Genomic DNA, 18,210 nt, shown 5'->3' with positions numbered 1-18,210 from the left:
GGGAGGCCGAGGGGGGGGGAAAGAGAAAGCAGAGCCCGGGCCCGGCAGGAGGAGGAGGAGGAGGAGGCGAGGCAGAAAGAGGGGCGCGGGCGGCGGCGGCGAAGGACGCGAAGCACCAGACTGAGGAGAACAACGGCCAGGCGGCGGCTGTGAGAGAGAGAGAGAGCAGTCCGTGTGTGTGTGTGTTTTTTTTCGGGGGGGGGGGAAGAGACAGACAAAAATCTTCCTCAGGGGCTCCGCCGCCTGCCCTTCATTTTTTTTTTAATCCCCTCTCCTCCTCCTCCTCGCAACAAAGTTCGGGGCGCGCCATCCGAAGCCCCTCTTGTTGCCGTTTTCATTTTTTTTTTTTAAAAATTGCGATTTTTTTTGTGGGGGGCTTTGTCCTGTGTGCGCTCCCCCCTTTGCGCTTTCTTTGACACACACGCACAGGGACACACACACACACGCCGGGATTCGAACCCGGGGCGGGGCGCGCGGAGGGGGGGCGCCGGCCGGGGGCGCGCTCTCGTGCGCGTGCGCGCGGCTTTGCCCCGGGGCGGGAGGGAGGAGGGGGAAAAAAAAGAGAGAGAGAGAAGGAGGGGGGGATAAAGGAAGGGGGAGAACAGGAGGAGGCGGTGGAGAGGGTTCGTCGAGAAGGAACAGCCGCCGCCGCCGCCGCCGCTGGTGCTGCTGCTGCTGCTGCTGCTGCTTCGGCTTCTGTTTGGACTCCTCGGTGCTCTGTGGATTTATGATATTTCCCCCCCCTCCTCCTTTGGATACGATCTCCTGGATTTTTGGCGGCGTTGATCTGATTTTTAATTTTTTTAAAATTTTTTGGTGGTGTGCAATTTTTGTTTTAAAAGAAGAAATCTCTTTATATATATATATATACATTATATATATATATATTTGGAGGGGGAGGAACGCTTTAGTGCTACCTCTCTCTTTCTCTCAACCCCCCACGGATCCGAACTCGAGCTTAATCGCAACGTGGTTTGTATCTATTCGGGTTTTTTTCTTAAAAATATATATATTAATTTTCATTACATTTTTTTTTGCAAGGGAGGGGGAAGATTTCTCAAGGTCACTTCGTGGATTTTAGATTTTTTCCCCCTCTCCTTCCCTCTTCCTCGCCTTCTGGATCTCTTTCCCCTCCAAACCAATCCTCCCCGTGTTGTTTCTGCCCTCCATCGGATCACTGGTGCTTCTCCATAGAGGTCTGTTGGATTATATTTCTCTTCTATTCTGCCCCCCCTTCTCTTCCTTTGGATTTTATAAGCCTGGAGGAAAGAGCCCCTTAAAGAGAGAGAGGGAGAGAGACCCAGCCTGGATTAGTAGGGAGGCGTGTATCTGTGGGGCCTCACCCCCCCCAACATCGCTCGGATTCTGAAATCCTTTAAAAAAAATCTGGGATATTATAATACATTTTTTTCTTTCGGAAATGGATGGTAAAATCAGACAGAGCAGGAAATCTCGCTCCCAAAGGGACCGCGTGAGAAGGAGGGACCCCAATGGCCGGGACCGTCCAAATCACAGCCCTTCCTCCACCTCGGAAAGGGAACGAAGCCCGGGCAAGGAAAATACAAGCCAAAACTGCCCCAACCCCAAAAGCCAGGCTTCTGCTGTCAGGAATGCCAGACCTCCGAGGAGGCGGCGGCGAGAATCCAGTTCCCAGGAAGAAGATTTAATTGATGGATTTGCCATTGCCAGCTTCAGTACCATGGAAGCCTTAGAGGTAAGAGAGATCAGAAGATGGTGGGGTGTGTGTGTGTTGTGTTTTCCTTTCATGGGTTGTTGAAGGCTGCGATGGGAATCTGGGAGGGAGAGGAGCCATGAGGTGGCTAGCAAAGGGGTCAGCTGGAAACCCCCCCCCTTCCTTGTCAAAATCCATTAACTTCTTTGCTGCTGGCGAGAGAAATCTAGTAGTGTTCAGAAGGTGGAATGAACACACAAACCCATAAAAGAAGCTTGGGTGTGCGAGCTTGTGTTTTGTTGTTGTTGGTGGTGTGGGTTGGCGCCTGGATAGGCCTAAGCTGCCTCACCAGTTCTGGCATGGTGCTGGTTTGGGACTATGCTGCTTCAGAGTTTGGAGTGTGCAGGCCAAGATGTCTGAGGTCCCTGGTGAGCTTTGCCTTTCCTCTGAGCAAGACAATCTGTGTTGCTTTTCAGGGCCGGTTTTGTGTTGGTTGAAGATTTGAATGGGTTTGGCCAAGCCTGCCAAGGGAAATTTGCAGCATAGAAAGTTTTGAGCTCTCTCTCTCTCTTGTTTTGGAGGACTGTTTTCTTTTTCATGTTGGATTGTTTACCTGTAAAGAAATTTGTTTACAGTTGTTGGGTACTGTGTCAATTTTGAATTGTGTGGATGGGGTATCCAAACAGCACATTTGTTAACAAGTTGCTTTTCATTGCCAAATTGTTACTTTGGAGACTGTTTTTTAAAAAGCTAGTTAATGTTTGTTACAAAAGGAAAAAGTAAGCATGAAGGGGGAAGCAGGGATGAAGGTGGAGTACATGAGGGCAGAGAACATTGATTTTGCTTTACTACTAGTTTTAGTTACAAAAGACACTCATTTGAAGTAGCTAAAACACTTCCTAATCTCTGGTTGACTTCCCACCCCAACTCCATTATTGGAATCATTTGGTCAAAGGGTAGGGGAGATAAATTACTAGTTTTATTGCAAATACTGTTTGCTGTAGAATACTGCTTGATTTCTTCTGAATGTAGAAGTTAAGCAGAACAGGCAACTTCATATTTTCACAAGGACTGTGACATGATAGGGGATTTTGTGTGCCTTTTTTTAAAAAAAACTTCTCGGTTGTTCATGATCTGATGGGAAAATCTGACTTGATAAAAGACTTTCTGGTAAGTGTTTTGTCCTGTTATATTTCTTAGTCATTCTGTACCTTCTAAATGGGTGATTAAAAAACAGATTTGGGGTATTGTACATAGTGGTTTTAGATAACTGCCTCTTAATTCAGGGAAGTGAAGAACTGCTTCTACGATGGGCCAGTTTGGCTATTGAGAGTTTGTATGATGGTCACCAAGGAACTTATGTTTTGCCCCAATTTTTGCAAAGGTTCAAATGACCTGAGTGTGTTTGTGTTCAGGATAACTTTTTTTTTTGCTCCTGTATGGAATTGGAAGTTGTGTTTGATATTGTAACAAGCTTCTATTATTTGTAAGGCTTTCCTAGAGGGTTTGCACATATTTGAAGAAATGGCTATAACCTTGAATTCCTCCACTTGATTCCAGCTGTCTTTTCTACCTTAGTAAACTTCTGAAATGAAATATATAATTGTTGGACTTTTGGAAGAGGAAAAAAAAACCTTGGTAGCTGTTTCATGTCCCAGATTGCCTGGCAATGTTTTCCCTGCCTCCTAATGGACGTGTGTGTGGTCTGTGTGTGTTTGGGTACTTCAGACAGTTGAGATTTTGCTAAGACTCTCCTGGAGAACGCTTTGGTTGCCTTGCCTTGCTAGTAATGATCCTAGGCTTTTAAATATTGATCATTGTGATGTTTGCTTCCAGTTGCTATATTTATCTTCCATTAAGGTTCTCCCCATCCACCCATCCATTCTGTACTCAAGCATTGGCATGCATATACCTGTTAGGTGCTGAAGCTATGGACCAATAAAACTAGCAGGTGGTTGAAATGGATGACTCCAGGTTTTAGTTTGAAATTTATCGAACACAGTCCAGGGTGTCTAAAGTTTTATGTAGTTTCCAGCACCTTGGATAGGTCCTGTAAAGTTTGGATGAAGATCTGGAGCAGATTCATGGCCCCTTCAGGTCTTGAGTCACTAGCCTTCACCATTACAGGATCTACATATCTTGCCAGTGAAGACTGTGTAAGTCAGCTATCTTTCACTGGATGAGGGAAGGAATAATCTGCTTTTGTTGATGCATCATTAAAAATGGCTTCTTGTACCGAGAAGCCTCTGTGTAGTTTGCAACCCTAGTCAATCTTTCTTATTGAGCTTTCTGTTTTCCAGTAAAGGTTAGATTTGGATGCCTAAGAAGAGAAATCTACACTGACGAAAGGTAGCAGTGGGGAAATACAACTTCTATCCATTCAACATCAATAAATATGGCTGGAGTGTTGTTACTGGAAAAGGGTGAAATTATCGGGGGGAGCATTCCTCTCCCCAGCTAGCCCTCTTGACATAACTTAATCACTTAAGTCAGAAATGCAGTCTCCATATGGAAGTGGAAAGAGTAGCTGAAGCCATTTTCCCTTGACACCATGCATGTTTCTGTTTGTTTTCCTCCACTGAACCATGATACAGGCTTGTACAAAACCCTTCTGTAGTTATCCTTGGAGAATAGAGTTCTCCTTTGGGTGATGAGACAGGGAAGAGCCTGGGGTATTGGAGAAATGCATGTGTTTCTGCTTCTTTTGCTAAAGTGTGTGGTTGGCTCCATATCATTTGTCCCACTCTTCAAGTCACCTTCATGTTGGAGACCCTTGCATCCATCTGTCACACAATGACACACTTCTATTTTAGAGGGAATGCAGATAGTGTTTTTGGGCTTCACCAGCTAGAATTCTCCAGGTAGCATGGCCAGAAACACCTTTAGTTTCAGCAGTTGGGTGGCTTAGAAATCCCTGGGTGTTGTCTTCCAGGGGTTACTAATGGAGTCCAATTCTTGGTTGCTTTGAACCTCCAAGTTCTTTATGTTCTTTCATCCACCTTTATCTTCTTTTCCTTTCCGCTTTTCTTACCTAATGGGACTCCACGTAACACTTTTGAAGCTTCAGGGGAAGACTGTCACTCAGGTCAAGTTTGGACCTGGTCAGCTTTTTGAAGGTTGCCATGTCATATGCTTTTAGTCTGCACCCTGGGAGTGAAGTGGCATGTGGAGTGAACCACCATAACTCCTTTTTAAAAGGCTTAAATTGAAAGTTATATACTTCAAAGCCTTTGTCTTGTACAGCACATTTGAAATTGGAACTTGCCAGCTGATGAATCATATAAATCTTGAGTAACCTCTACAGAGAAGAGGATGACATTGAAAACAGCAAACAGAAAGATCCCACCCACACATGTTCCTTTTTTATGTCTCAGGTGACAAGGAATCATTGCCAAAAATCCTTTGTGAAAGGATTCATGTAGAGCTGTGAAGAATATTTGCAAATTATTTGTTCCTGTCAATTTAGGCAGTCTCAACTTGATGAAACACTTCCAACATAAATGTTCAGGCCATGGAAGATTCATCATCTTAAACAGGAAGTTAAAAAAAGTCCCTCCCTAAGGTTTCCATAATTTGTGTAGACTGTCTCTGTGTAAAACTAGTGCCCATTTTCTTTGAAAAGCAGAGAACCCACATGCACAGCAATTTTAGACTTCTTGGCTGATAATATTTTTAAAACAATGTACAGGTATTTGAAAAAATAATCTTCCAATACATCTACTTCTCAAAAGACAATGCAATGAAGTATCATTGTTATTTCAAAATCTTACATTAATTGTGTTACCGTGTGCAATTTTGCGCAAAACCTTCCATCTGCTCATGTAAAGAATGAATGCTTCAGCCTCTTCTGTAGTCGGGGCAATAATTTTGCAGTTCTGTTTTATCTTTTGTGGAAATGAAACAAGCGAGAGTTTACATTTCTAGTTTTACTTGGCTCTTTATCTGCCAGGGTACCCACTTCTGCATGGTAAATTGTGCTATCAACTCTTGATTGTTCATAGATGTTTTGTGTCACTGTTCCAAAGTACTACACATGTACAGTGTCTCTGAAGGCTGGATATTATCCCCATTTTAAAGGTGAAGTATTGAATCTAGGAGAATAGTGTGCCTGAGGGTATGCAGTTGAGTATGAAGGCTGAAGTCACATTTGTACTAGGGATTTAGCTAATTCATTTAATCCTTGTGCTTTGTTCTGCTCTCCAGTCTGGTCTTCTTAGTCTGCACCCAAAATTGTATCATGCAACCTGCCTCTAAGGGTTGTTGTAGGAGATGAACTTTTTGGAATGCTGCTTTTTATGGAAGTCATTAAAAAAGCAATTTCTTGCCAATGATTTTATCCTGGCACTGTTCCTACATGCGTGGCATAGTAAGATAGCCACATGTTTGCGCTGAAGCAGGTCTCTTTGTAGGGTTATGAGGAGTGCCAGAGTCAAATCAATTTAGGAAGGCAGACAAGTGCAAAGTGTGCATTAGGATCTGTGAAAGAGTAGAGGTGTGGGGTGGGGGAAGGAAATTGCTATCTGCAGCTCACCCCTATCAGTATTCAAGAGCCTACCTTCACTTTTAGCATGTTGGGTTTTAATAGGCTCATCAGAATAAATAGGATAAGTAGAATCCACTTGTTTCCTTTCATGTGTTGAATGGGGAGGGTGTATAGTACTTGAAGTGCTTTTAAAGGCCAAAGTAGCAATCGGTGTTTGTATAGATATGTGTACGTAGTTTCTTTTTCATTTCTTTTTTCTCTTAATTCTAGGAACAAAGCACAATAAAAAAATCACACAGTGAGCTGGTGGGTTTTTCCTTACCAGAGACTAGCTACTGGTTTTAAGTACAGGGTTTGCCAGCCTGGCTTCTGATGTCTCATTTAGTGAAGGGGATTGCCAGGGTCAAATATCTTGAACTAATATAAGCCTAGCTTATAATGCAATTGAAAATTTATTTTTACTAGGTGTTCCTAGTCTTTTTAGTGCCTTTTCATTAACAAAGAATTAGATTTAAATCTTGTTGCATGACTTAGACTTGCAGAAGAGTGATGATGCCACGAGCAAGAAGTGGTTTTGCTAATTAAACTGACGTGTATCGTTTCTGACTCCCATGTGATCCTTCTCACTGCATGGAAGCCTTGGGAGCTGTTGGGTTCGAGGGAGGAAGCCTTTCATTATTGAAAATCTGTTTCCACCTGTTCCACAGGTATTACATTACACAACAGAATTTCAGCATTAGAATCAAAAGAACATGAAGAAGAAACTGCTGTAATTTCCCCCTTTCAAATAACATCCAATGTTTGAAGATTCCTTATCCCCCTAGTAAATTTTTTTAACACTGCCTTGCACTGGGTCAGACAATTGACCCCTTTCACCTGATATAATCAATACCTCCTGGTGTTGTGTGGTAGTGGTTCTGGAGTTTATGGAGTTTTTTCCAGCCCTTTCTGGAGAGGATTGGAAGTGGGACCTTCTGAATGAGGAACATACATTGTCCCACCAAATTACAGCTCTCCCTCGTACCAATATTTCGCCATGAACTAACAAGGTGGAATCATAGCTTAATATTCAAACGTCTGGTGTTCAATCCATAGCATCACTAGTTAAAAGGATTGGTGATAGAAAAGACCAGTTCTTGATATCCTGGAGATGCATCTCTCAGTGTAGACATACACAGTAATGCATCAGATAGACAAATAATATTTTGTGATACGGTAGTTTGTGGTGTTTTTATTAATTAAAAGGGAGAGAGGAAGGTGAATTTTTAACTCTGAGCAATGTTCCTAATTGGTGGTCTTCTTCTCAGTTCTTGAGTCTGTTTCACAATTTTCTTTGACTCTAAACTTTCTGAACAACAGGGATGCTTCTTGGATAAGTTGGTCTTATAAGAAGTAGTAGTTAGAACAATGAATTAGCTTCAGGCAGTACTCTGTGTACTGTTAGGAGTTGTCTTCAAATGTTTGGACTTTAGTTCCTAGGAGTTCTCACTATTGACCGTCCTGTTCATGTCTGGTAGCAGTTTCAGGCCAGCAATATCTAGAGGGCCTTAGGTTGCTGGTTTTTGCTCTGTGATTTGTCAAATGTTGTACGTATGTGTTGTGAGACATCTGTGTAGCAGTGAAGTTTGGAAGAAGTGTTCTGTTTTATCTGTAGTATTAGAAATTTACCGCCTGTCCTCAAATCTGCCACAGTTACTGTAATGTCTTTGTAGACATTGCAGTTCTTCCCATCAGCACTTCCTCACAGCTTTTATATTGACAGATATGAGAAATCTAGAGATATCTAACATTCTCAGAGTTACTGGCATGAATGCTTTTTACTCCTCTCCTGGTTCTGTGGGGCCACCTTTTTAAATGAGTGTGGAAGGCACTGTGAACTTTGTAAAAGGTTTGGAATTTTAAAATTTCAAAACAAAAAGCAACAGTACCAATGACAAAGCCCCAAATTGGAAGCTATAAAAATCTATGTCTCTGTATCCCATGCACGGCCAAGGTGTCAGACTGGAACTTGATTAGAAGAACCTAAGCCTCCCAAAATCAATTTAATCCGAAATGTGCCTGGAATTGAATCTCAAGACATCTCTCTTGTCCCAAGCTACCTTTTGTATAAAGATCCAAGGCTCAAAGAAAGCACTTTTAGAGGTAAAATATTTGAGGCCTTAAAATAAAATACAGAGAAGGTTCAAATAAAGGCTGTCAACAAAAATGGTTCTCTTTCCATTCCCCATCCTGCTCCCATGGACTGAAATTTTGCTATCTAAACAGAAGTGATAATTCCTGCTCTCAGGGTATGGAACACCGTTTCTTATCCTGCTGTAACTGAAACTTTGCAAGGAGAGAGGCTGCCCAAGGATTTCCTCACCCGCTGAGCCAAGCCAAATACAGTGGACCCTTGACTTACAGACGGCTTGACTTACAGACTTTTTGAGTTACAGACTTCTCTGGCCGCAAAATTTAGGTTTGACTTGCAGACTGAGATTTGACTTACAGACCAGAAAAAAACCAAAATGGAACAAAAACGGCCTGTTACGGGATTAATCGGTTTTCAATGCACTGTAGGTCAATGGAGACTTGACTTACAGACTTTTTGACTTGAGAACCGCCTTCCAATACGGATTAAGTTCTCAAGTCAAGACCCCACTGTAGTCTGTAGAGGTTATGTAGGGGGCTACATATGTAGTTTAGACAACAGTGATACTGGCTTCCAGTCCCACCCCCCACCCCCCAAAATGGCATTTTTACTCCTTTTGGTCTATCACACAGATGATGAACATTTAGTACGTATGACATTGCATTCTAAGACTCTAATTTTGAACAGGAAATCCTTGTAGCAGGATCTGATCCAGGCAGTTGCTTGCATGAGTGGATCTCCTTAGCTGTTTTGCTGCTGTTAGCTGGTGCCTTTTGCAGATGCAGGGACACATATAACAGACAAAATTCGAAGAAACAAAAGACAAAAACATGCGGCACCTTAAAGATATTAAATCTTTAATATCTTATAACTATAATCTTAAATATAACCATCATATGTTCATATAAACTTTTATGGGTACACATGCGTCATACTCATATCTGGGTGCGTTGGCTAGAATCATAGGGATGAGGGCACTAGGACACCATTTGTTCTTTGCATTATATGCTCAAACTTTAAGACTGCCCCTTTGACATTCATGGTTCCCTTGCTTTTTAATTAATTTCTTTCTCAGGGAAGAAATTGATAAAGCTGAAATTGGTCTCATCGTTATGTTTTCCACATCATGGAAGTAATTGCACTCCAAACAAAGAAAAGGTGTCCTTCATGAACCTCATTGCACAGAATGTAGTTTATAGTGTTCCATGCCACGAGAAGAGTCTTAATTTCTGGAGTTTCCACTGAAATAAAAAATAGCCACGATACTAAGAAATGTGATAAAAATGTAAAAAACACACACATTGTTTTTGGTATTGCTGATTCTTTCTTTGGTGAGAGTGTAGGAAGAAAAGTTAAGTTCTAGTGGGAACTCCACAGAAGACTTTCAAAGTTTTGAGAAGGATGAGGAGAAAAATTGAAAAGTAAGGAATTCCTTGATAATTCTGGTTTAGATTCAAAAACACAACTTGTAAATTGTATTTTTAAATTGACAATTTGTAGCAATTTATAGGGCTTTCTTTGGTAATATGGGTGTAGGAACGGTTTAAGGATTCTGTGCTAAGTAACCCTGGGGGCATCCTGTATATCAGAGATTGCAAAGTGAGTGTCAGGAATTAAGATCAATTTGTGATTCAAATATTCAAGATTTATTTATTTGTTTGTTTAGACCGCCTGTGGTGGAATGAGCAACAGGCTTCCAGGTTTCCAAACAATATCCATCAGGCTGCGTGGATTTTCAGCAGAAATATACAAATCTTGCTATCATATCAGGCAAGACGCTATATTGCTAAAATGGCTTCTAAATAGTTACAGCCAATCCCAGAACTAATTCCTGGTGGTTTATTTTTCCCCTTATGGAATGTAAAAATAGCACTAAAAAGGGAAGCTTGTCAGAATGGTAATTAATTGGGTTTGGGAGGGGAAGGCGGTTAAGTGGAGAGAGAGAGAGAGATGCAGATCTGGTGTAGGTTTGGAGGCTGTTCTCTTGCAGTCAGCTCCCATTTAGCATCTCTTAGCAAAGCTCCAGATTGGTTTTGTTACAATTAACAGGCATGTGGGAGGAGAGGAGTTCTTTGCCTCAAGATGTTTGTGTAAGAAGGGAAGCTTGGGGGAAAGGTTCTGATCATTGCATTTCCAAAGAGTGTATATAAAGAAGGTTAGCTTGTGAAAGGTCCTCTGAGGAAGCGGGTTGTCATAAAGTAAAAGTAAAGGTTCCCCTTGACAATTTTTGTCCAGTCGTGTCCGACTCTAGGGGGCGGCGCTCATCCCGCTCTTCAAGCCATAGAGCCAGCGTTTGTCCGAAGACAATCTTTCCGTGGTCACATGGCCAGTGTGATTTAGACACGGAACGCTGTTTACCTTCCCACCAAGATGGTACCTATTTATCTACTCGCATTTGCATGCTTTCGAACTGCTAGGTTGGCGGGAGCTGGGACGAGCAACGGGCGCTCACTCCGTCGTGTGGATTCAATCTTACGACTGCTTGGTCATACACTGAAATAAATCTGCTAGTCCTCAGGGTGTCGCATTTCTTCTGTTTTTCTTTTTTAATGTCTGCTGAAACTGACTAACATGGCTTACTGGTTTTTAAAATGACATTAAATTTTGTAAGTTTTGTAAATTTGATACAGTTTTGTGGTACCTAGGAGCCTCATGGCACAGTGGGTAAATTGCAACATTGCAACCAGAACTCTGCTCACAATGCTGGTTCAATCCCCGATAGCTTAAGGTTCTTTCAGCCTTCCATTCTTCTGAGGTTGATAAATTGATTACCCATCTTGCTTGTTATGGAGGGGATGTATTGTCTGCCTAGAGTGGTCTTAACCGACCAGATAGGCGGGATATAAATAAAATAAATAATAATAAATAATAAATAATAATAATAATTGACTTGTAAACTGTGCAGAGAGTGCTTTAAGCACTATGGGGCACTATATAAACAGCAAACTTTGCTTTGCTTTATAATGCTCTGTGTCTGGTCAAGATGGAGTCTGTCTGTCTGTATGTCTGTCCATCTATCATTTATCATCTATCATCTCACTCACTCACTCACTCACTCACTCACTCACTCACTAGTACCCCACCCATCTAGCAGCATTGCCACTACTCTGAGCAGTATTGCATACCTAAAACTTAAACATAAAGCACTGACCACTAAGCAAAACTCCCATTAAGGAGAGAAAATATCAAAAAGAAAAATCACCTGGGGCAACAGCAGACAGAAAACAAATTGTAACAACATAATAAGGTATCAAGTGAGGAGGATGTCTTCAAAAGCTTCTCTGAACAGTAGTGTTTTAATAGATTTTCTAAATGCTAGGAGGAAAGTGGCCTGGCACACCTCTGTTGACAGGGCATTCCATAATATAGGAGCCACCACCGAGAAGGCCTGGTTGAACACACACAATCCCCTTAAGTTGCTTCTCCATAAAGATTCTGCTTTCATTCTCAGGAGGACACAAGTAGTCCCTGACTCTGCTTGCATTTAAGACAAGCTGTGTAGTGTAGTGTTTTAAAGTAAGCATAATGCAGATTCACCTCTACTGTATGCCATGGCTTGCTTACCAGCACAGATCATGATCTTGGCTTATGAACTTTGCTTTGTTGAAGCCATGTTGTGACATGCAGCCATTGTGCCACTTTGGCTTCTTTTCTGTACTTGCCCACCCTTAAAAAAAAACAGGAGTTAACAAAACAACAACAAAATTAGAGATGGGAAGACAAAAGTAGAAAAGGGGAACACAAACCACCATTGTAGGTAGCATTAGGATAGACTGAACATGGGCGATCTCATCTCACTTAGGAAGCTATGTAGGGCTGGGTCAGAACTGTTTGGATGGGAGACCACCAGGGAATATCACGTGCTGTATTAAGCAGGGGATAATAGTTCAATGATTGAGGGCATGCTTTTCATGTAGAAGAGACCTGGGCAAAGTGTGGCCCGATGACCACATATGGCCCGCAAGCCACTCCTGTCCAGCCCATGGACAGTTTTGAACATCAAAACCATTTATAGCTTTTTGTCTAAAGTTGATCAGTTGCTTATCTTTAACATACCACAAAAAACCTCTTTAGTATTTGTGAAGATTAACAAGTTTAAAATAAAAACAATCATAACATCACTGTTTCATTTTATTTTTAAGTAAAATTGGTTCTGCCCCCGAACAGAGTTCACATTTTTCATGTGCCCCCCCCCATATAAATTAATTGCCCACCTATGATGTAGAAGGTCCAGGGTTCAAACCCCAGCATTTCCAGATAGGGCTAGGAAAGAATTGTACTTGAGAGCCTGGGGTGCCACTGCTGCTCTGTGCATGTAATATTAGATCAGAGGGATACAGGGACCGAGGGCCTGACTCAAAAGAAGACAACTAACTTCTTTTGTTTGGTTGGTTGTCTGCCATGTGGTTCATGACTTCAGCAGCAACCTGTGGTTGACGCAAATTATAGGCGTTCAGGACTTGTGAGTGCACCCTGTGATTCTTGTGTGAGTCAGTGCATTTAAGACAAAGGCAAAACAGGGATGCATGCTTAGGTTCAGTGGGCAGTCTCTCTGGGTGGAGAACATCAGGCTTATTTCAGCCTTTCTTGATGGCTTGCGGATGATGTCTCTCATGGCACACAGTTTCTTGAATTACCAGGCTAAGCCCTTCTTCAAATAGTTAGAGTAAGCAAACGGGTTTGCTTGGTTTTGTCTCCTCATTGTGTGTGGAGGAATGCAGTTCGGCTCTAGGGTTGAGGATGAAATTATCACGCCTCTTAATCTAGAAACTCGCTGTCTGGCTTTTCGGGGCAGCTCAGAAAAATCAGGAGGTAGAACAGGCAGTGATGTTGTTATAAGACTACGTGCACACACAGATGCACACACACACATTTTCTTTCCATTCCTTTTTGTTTTTAGCTTGATTGACTTTGTTCTGTACTTTCCAAAGAAAGGAGCCTTTATTGGAAATGAATAACCTTGCTGGTTGGAAGCCTGGGATTTTTCATTCACCCAGTTTTAATGACAAACCTGCTGGGTGGTGCGACATGGGGACCTGCCGTTTTTAATATATTGTTCCCTCAAGGTGACCTTTAAAGCCGCAGTGTGTTGTTTCTTTTTTTTTTTTTTTGTACTCCTTCAAAGTTACTGTGAATGAATGCTAAAGGTTTATTTAGAATTCTCAAGACTGGATTGATGTTGTTTACAGTTTCATGGGGGTGGGTGGGAGGACACAGCTTACTTTATTGCCAAGGAATGAAGGAAGAGAAGAAGCTGAGTCACCTTGTGAGGTTAGCACAGGGGTATAAGTAGCTGTGTTATGGCGACTCCATGAATGAGCGATCTTCAAAATGTCCTGTCCAGCTCAAGTAAGTTAAAATCCTTACAAGATTTTAACTCAAAAACCCATCTCATCACAGATCCATCTCATTTTTGGACTTCCTCTTTTCCTGCTGCCTTCCACCTTTCCTAGCACTTTGGTCTTTTCCAGAGAATCCTGTCTTCTTAGGATGCTGGATAGCTCCGTGGTATAGGACTGGAGATGTAATTTTTTTTTAAAAATCAGTTTTCTGGGGGGGGGGAACCACACATGTTTTTTTCCCTGTTTTTTTCTGGGAAAAATGGACAATTTTCAGAAATTTTACATCTCTGCTTAGGACACTGTCTGTGGAGTCAGTGGTTGGGGGTTTGGGTCCCCACTGTGCCTCCTTGAGAGGGGCTGGACTCAATGATCCATAGGGACCCTTCCAGCTCTGCAGTTCAAAGGTTATGACAATGTGCTCAGAATAGGACAACCTCAGTAGCTTTTAAAGATGCTGAAATAAATGTGACAGCTGTCCACATGAATTGCCCTGTTCTAGTCTATGAAGAAGGATGATTACATGGGAGAAAAGGAACAAAACATACCATCCTTACTCATGCCACAGAGTACATTGAAGGTCAATTACTTCACTAGTGCAAGTTGTCCCTTTACAACTACAGTACTTCGCACCATCATTCTGTTCATTGTTCTGGCCAGTTTTGTTGTCTCCTGGCCAGTCTTTGCTGGTGGACTTAGTCTGGTCCACCAGTGATAGACAGGCAGTCTGTTGCTTAGGCTACAATTTAAGTCTCAGCCAGGTTTGTTGACTCTGCCAGAGGTTATGGTGTATTGCCAGAATCATCAAAATTAAGGGGCTGTCTCCATGCCACAATGAGGGGCTGATGTAGGACCTTATGCAGACCAGGTGATATATTAGAAGTTAATAATACTCCCATGAAGTATATGACAAATGATGTAACTTTTAGAAGCAGAATGGCCCAAGTTAAATAATCACCCTAGGCCTTGTCAGTTGTACACCAGGTCATCCATCCCATTATGTAACTGATAGTACTTATAGTACTGTAATTTCTGTACTGTGACTATTGTCAGCTGAACATGGTTACAGGTAAGCACATTGTTTATAACCCCTATTAAAATCCCTTATTAAAACCATCCAAGCTGGTGGCCATCATCACTTCTTGTGTGACTGGGTATTCATATTCTGTCTATAAACATCATCATCATCATTTAATATTTAGGTTCTTGGTTATATAAAACCAGTGAGATTAATTTAGAACGGCAAAGCTGGAAGGGATCCTGTGGATCATCCTCATTCATCATAGAAGTGCAAAGCTGGAAAAGACCCTGTGAACGATTGAGTTCATTCCCTGTCAAGGAGGGCTAGTGGGGGAATCAAACTCACAACCTCTGGCTCCACAGCCAGAGAACTAAACCACTGAGCTACCCAGCAGTTCTATGTATTATACCTTAGAAACAACCATCAGATGTACAGGATCAGTATGGAGGCTCCCATGTATTTGGTCTCCCAAAACCACACACACATTTGGTGGGTCATTTCCATAGCCTTTCCTGTTGGTTCTGCAGAGCTGACTGCTGATGCTCTGATGAGCTTTCCTGGTGTACAGCTTAAGCGAGATAATTGAGATAATGGCCCCCACTGAATACTATAGTGCACAGTGGCTTGTTCAGGGAAGCCTTTGGAAAATGGCTCGGCTCTAACTCTCTGTAATTAGGATGCTGAAATCTACCTCCTGGGTATGAGCATTTGCTTGGAGTTTCTGGCCAAAGCTGCTTAGAGGAGAATAACTTGGCTTTGCCCCGATTGTATGCAAACTTCAAAGAGTCTTCAGCTGGCTATTGGACTGGAGAAAGTAATAAGGCTTTCATGATGAGAAGCTTGCCAGGTCTTGTACTGAGGTCGTAGGGGCTTATATGCTTTCTGTTCTGTCAATTGGTGTAGAGGTTCATTGTTGAATTAAAGGACCTGCAAACCCAAGCCCCTGAGGAGAATCCAAAATACAGGCCAAGCTAGCCTTTAATACTTTGTACTATGAAGGGGTTCATTTAATAAAGCAAACTTAGAATCTTAGAGCCACAGAGCTGGAAAGGACTCTGTGGATCATCAAGTCTAGCCCCTGTCAAGGGGGCCCAGTGGGGAATTGAGCTTCCAACTTCTGACTCTGTAAGCCAGAGACTTCAACCTCTGAGCTATCTGTGACTGAGTGGTTTAGCAGTTAAATTTCCAAAAACATCTCGGTGTCTAACCCTGTACGCACAGATGTCACTGTACCAAGATTCCATGAAGCTACACATGTTTATCAGAACTAAGAAAGTTTGTAGTGACCCACGTTTCTGGAGAATTTGTTTCCACAATAAATCTGCGTGTGGCTGCCTGGGAAGGTCATAGAGTGGATCAATGCAAATGTAGCTGCCAAGCAGGAATAGATGTATTCTTACAAGACAAGATGGCCAAATTCTGGTGAGGGAGGAGAGATCCATGGGCTGCTGTCGTCTTCTTTTTGCCCCTGTGACTGCCCCCCCCCAGGTGTGTATGGGGAGAACTAGAGGTAGCTGAAAATCTACTTTTGTTACCTTTAAAAAGAGCTCCTCACCCCTGCCATTGCTGCTAAGCTTTCTCAAAGGTCTGAGTTGGGTTGTATCTTCTTCTGAAGGAAAGTGGGTGCTCCTGAGCAATTTGCCGGTTTGCGCTGGGGAAAAGAACATTTTCTGAGCAGGTCTGCAGCATTCACATCTCTGTCATAAAGAGCAATGCCTGGGCTCCCATTTCCTCTCCCTTTTCTAAAGAGATGATTTTCGCTTTTCTGCCTTAAGCATTATCGCTTTATTCTATAACCATGTAGTCTGTTCCAGTTCACGGCTAATAGGTCACCCTTTGTAACACCCAGCACTTTATTCCCACCAGTTTTGAAGGACCCTTTACTTGCCTGCACATGCTGGACTAATATACATGTGCCACGCTCAGATCAGCATACACTTGTGTTTAGAATTTCAGTGTCTGTTTCCCTTTAAGGAAAAGGCTCAAGAAGTAGGTTCCAGGAAACAGAATCTGGGGCCATTTTTCTCAAGTCCCTAAACTTCAGTAAGTCTGTTCCTAACAATGGGCTCTAATCTCCTCTTGGGTTTATTCACAACATTTTGAAATAGTTACGCCTGCCCAAGGGAGTCCTTTTTTCTGTCACTCCTCTGGAACAAACCTCTTTTGAACATCAGCTCCTCTGTCTGGTGTCCTTTTCTGAAGTGTCTCTGTTGTCAATCCATTCTGTTCCACTGTTGATGCTACATCCCAAATTCATCCTGCTGAACTCAGTCACAAAAGGTAGTCTGTAAATTAGATTTGTTTCCAAAGATGGTTGAATGACATCTTGAAAGTGTATCGTCTTTGCTTCTCAATTGTTGGTTGTCCTTTACAGTAATCTCAAGACAGTGGTCTTCCATTTTATTTCGTGAAAGTGCTATTTGTACACTGGAAAGGCTGCATGAATAGGAAAAGATTTTTAAATGCTTAATCTATCCCGCTAGGTATAACAAAAATGAAACAGAAGCATGATGGCACTTTGAAGACTAACATATTCATTTCAGTGCATGCTTTTGGGGGGGGGGTTACAACACACTGCCTGAGACATGGTTTGTTTATTTTTAAAACTATTTTAAGCTCAGAAAGACATCCCATCACCCTTGTGGGCACAGGAGAGTTTTAAAAGATGTCTGTACATCTAGTTTGATAGGTCTAATTTGGTTTTTCGTATAGTTACTATGTTCAGTTCTTTTTCAAGTATTATCTGTTGTTTCACTGTGTTGTGAACCACCCAGAGTGGCCTTGGTAATAAGATGGGCGGTATAAAAGTTGAATGAATGAATTAACATTTTAGGGGGAAAGCATATTCAAGATTATAATATTTTATTTGGAATTCTTATTGTTTCCTTAGTACATATATTATTGCTTTATCCTGTGATATGCAGTGATACATTTTTCATTTTTCTTTATCCTTTAAAAAAAAAAAGAATATCTGAACTACACTGTCATGTAGTATCTGTCGTATGGGTGTGATTCTCCCCCTGATGCTAAATCTGTCACTCCCTTAGTACTCAAATCTTTCATTCTCCAAATGATTTCTAAATTTACAAGTGTTTCTGTTTGTTTTTAGCTGGGGTGTTTCAAATTTCTTATCCAAGTTATTGTGAGCAGCAGTTGTGGGAGGGTTATGGTTATGATGTCTCAACGGGACATGAAATTGTTTCATTCATCAAAAGGGCACACAATTGAGAAAAACACATTTTAGTTGTTATAAACAGTTAAAAAATTTGTAAGTGTGATAGGTACAGTATTTTAGTGCTGTTGTGCTGCTGATGAGTTCCCCTTTTTGATTCATGCTCCTACAGCAGAAAATCTATATAAGTTTTTGTGATGAAGCTGCTCTTGTTGTGGAACTGGTTTTTTCAGGCAGTGCTGCAGCACAACAGAACTTTTCAATGTCTTACTGACTTCCTTGCACATTCAATTTGGAAAAATTCCATGTCATGGACAAGAAGCTCCTCATTCTTTTTAACAAAACATACCTTTAAGTTTTTTGTGTTTTTTTGGTGGGGTGTTCTCTTTCAA

At 41.8% G+C, this 18,210-nt stretch overlaps 1 protein-coding gene and 1 long non-coding RNA gene across 30 annotated transcripts in view; both read left to right on the top strand.

The window, feature by feature from the left end:
• FBRSL1 (fibrosin like 1) overlaps positions 1-18,210 on the top strand; it is a 724,755-nt gene continuing 706,545 nt past the window's right edge. For 22 of the 29 annotated variants that reach the window (XM_072983658.2, XM_072983645.2, XM_072983642.2 and 19 more), the window contains exon 1: positions 1-1,714. In XM_072983658.2, coding sequence (XP_072839759.1) covers positions 1,421-1,714 — 294 coding nt within the window. In that variant the 5' untranslated portion in view covers positions 1-1,420. The remainder of the gene's footprint in view (positions 1,715-18,210) is intronic. The other 7 variants (XM_072983659.2, XM_072983656.2, XM_078381711.1 and 4 more) reach the window with 1 other exon arrangement.
• LOC144584788 (uncharacterized) overlaps positions 8,819-18,210 on the top strand; it is a 96,455-nt gene continuing 87,063 nt past the window's right edge. Inside the window, exon 1 of the long non-coding RNA XR_013539224.1 lies at positions 8,819-18,191. This is a non-coding gene — a long non-coding RNA (uncharacterized LOC144584788). The remainder of the gene's footprint in view (positions 18,192-18,210) is intronic.

This window comes from Pogona vitticeps, chromosome 14 (genome assembly GCF_051106095.1).
Source record: "Pogona vitticeps strain Pit_001003342236 chromosome 14, PviZW2.1, whole genome shotgun sequence".
NCBI classification, from domain to species: Eukaryota; Metazoa; Chordata; class Lepidosauria; order Squamata; family Agamidae; genus Pogona; species Pogona vitticeps.
Note: the sequence above shows the minus strand (reverse complement) of the source record. Positions and strands in the feature narration are given on the sequence as shown.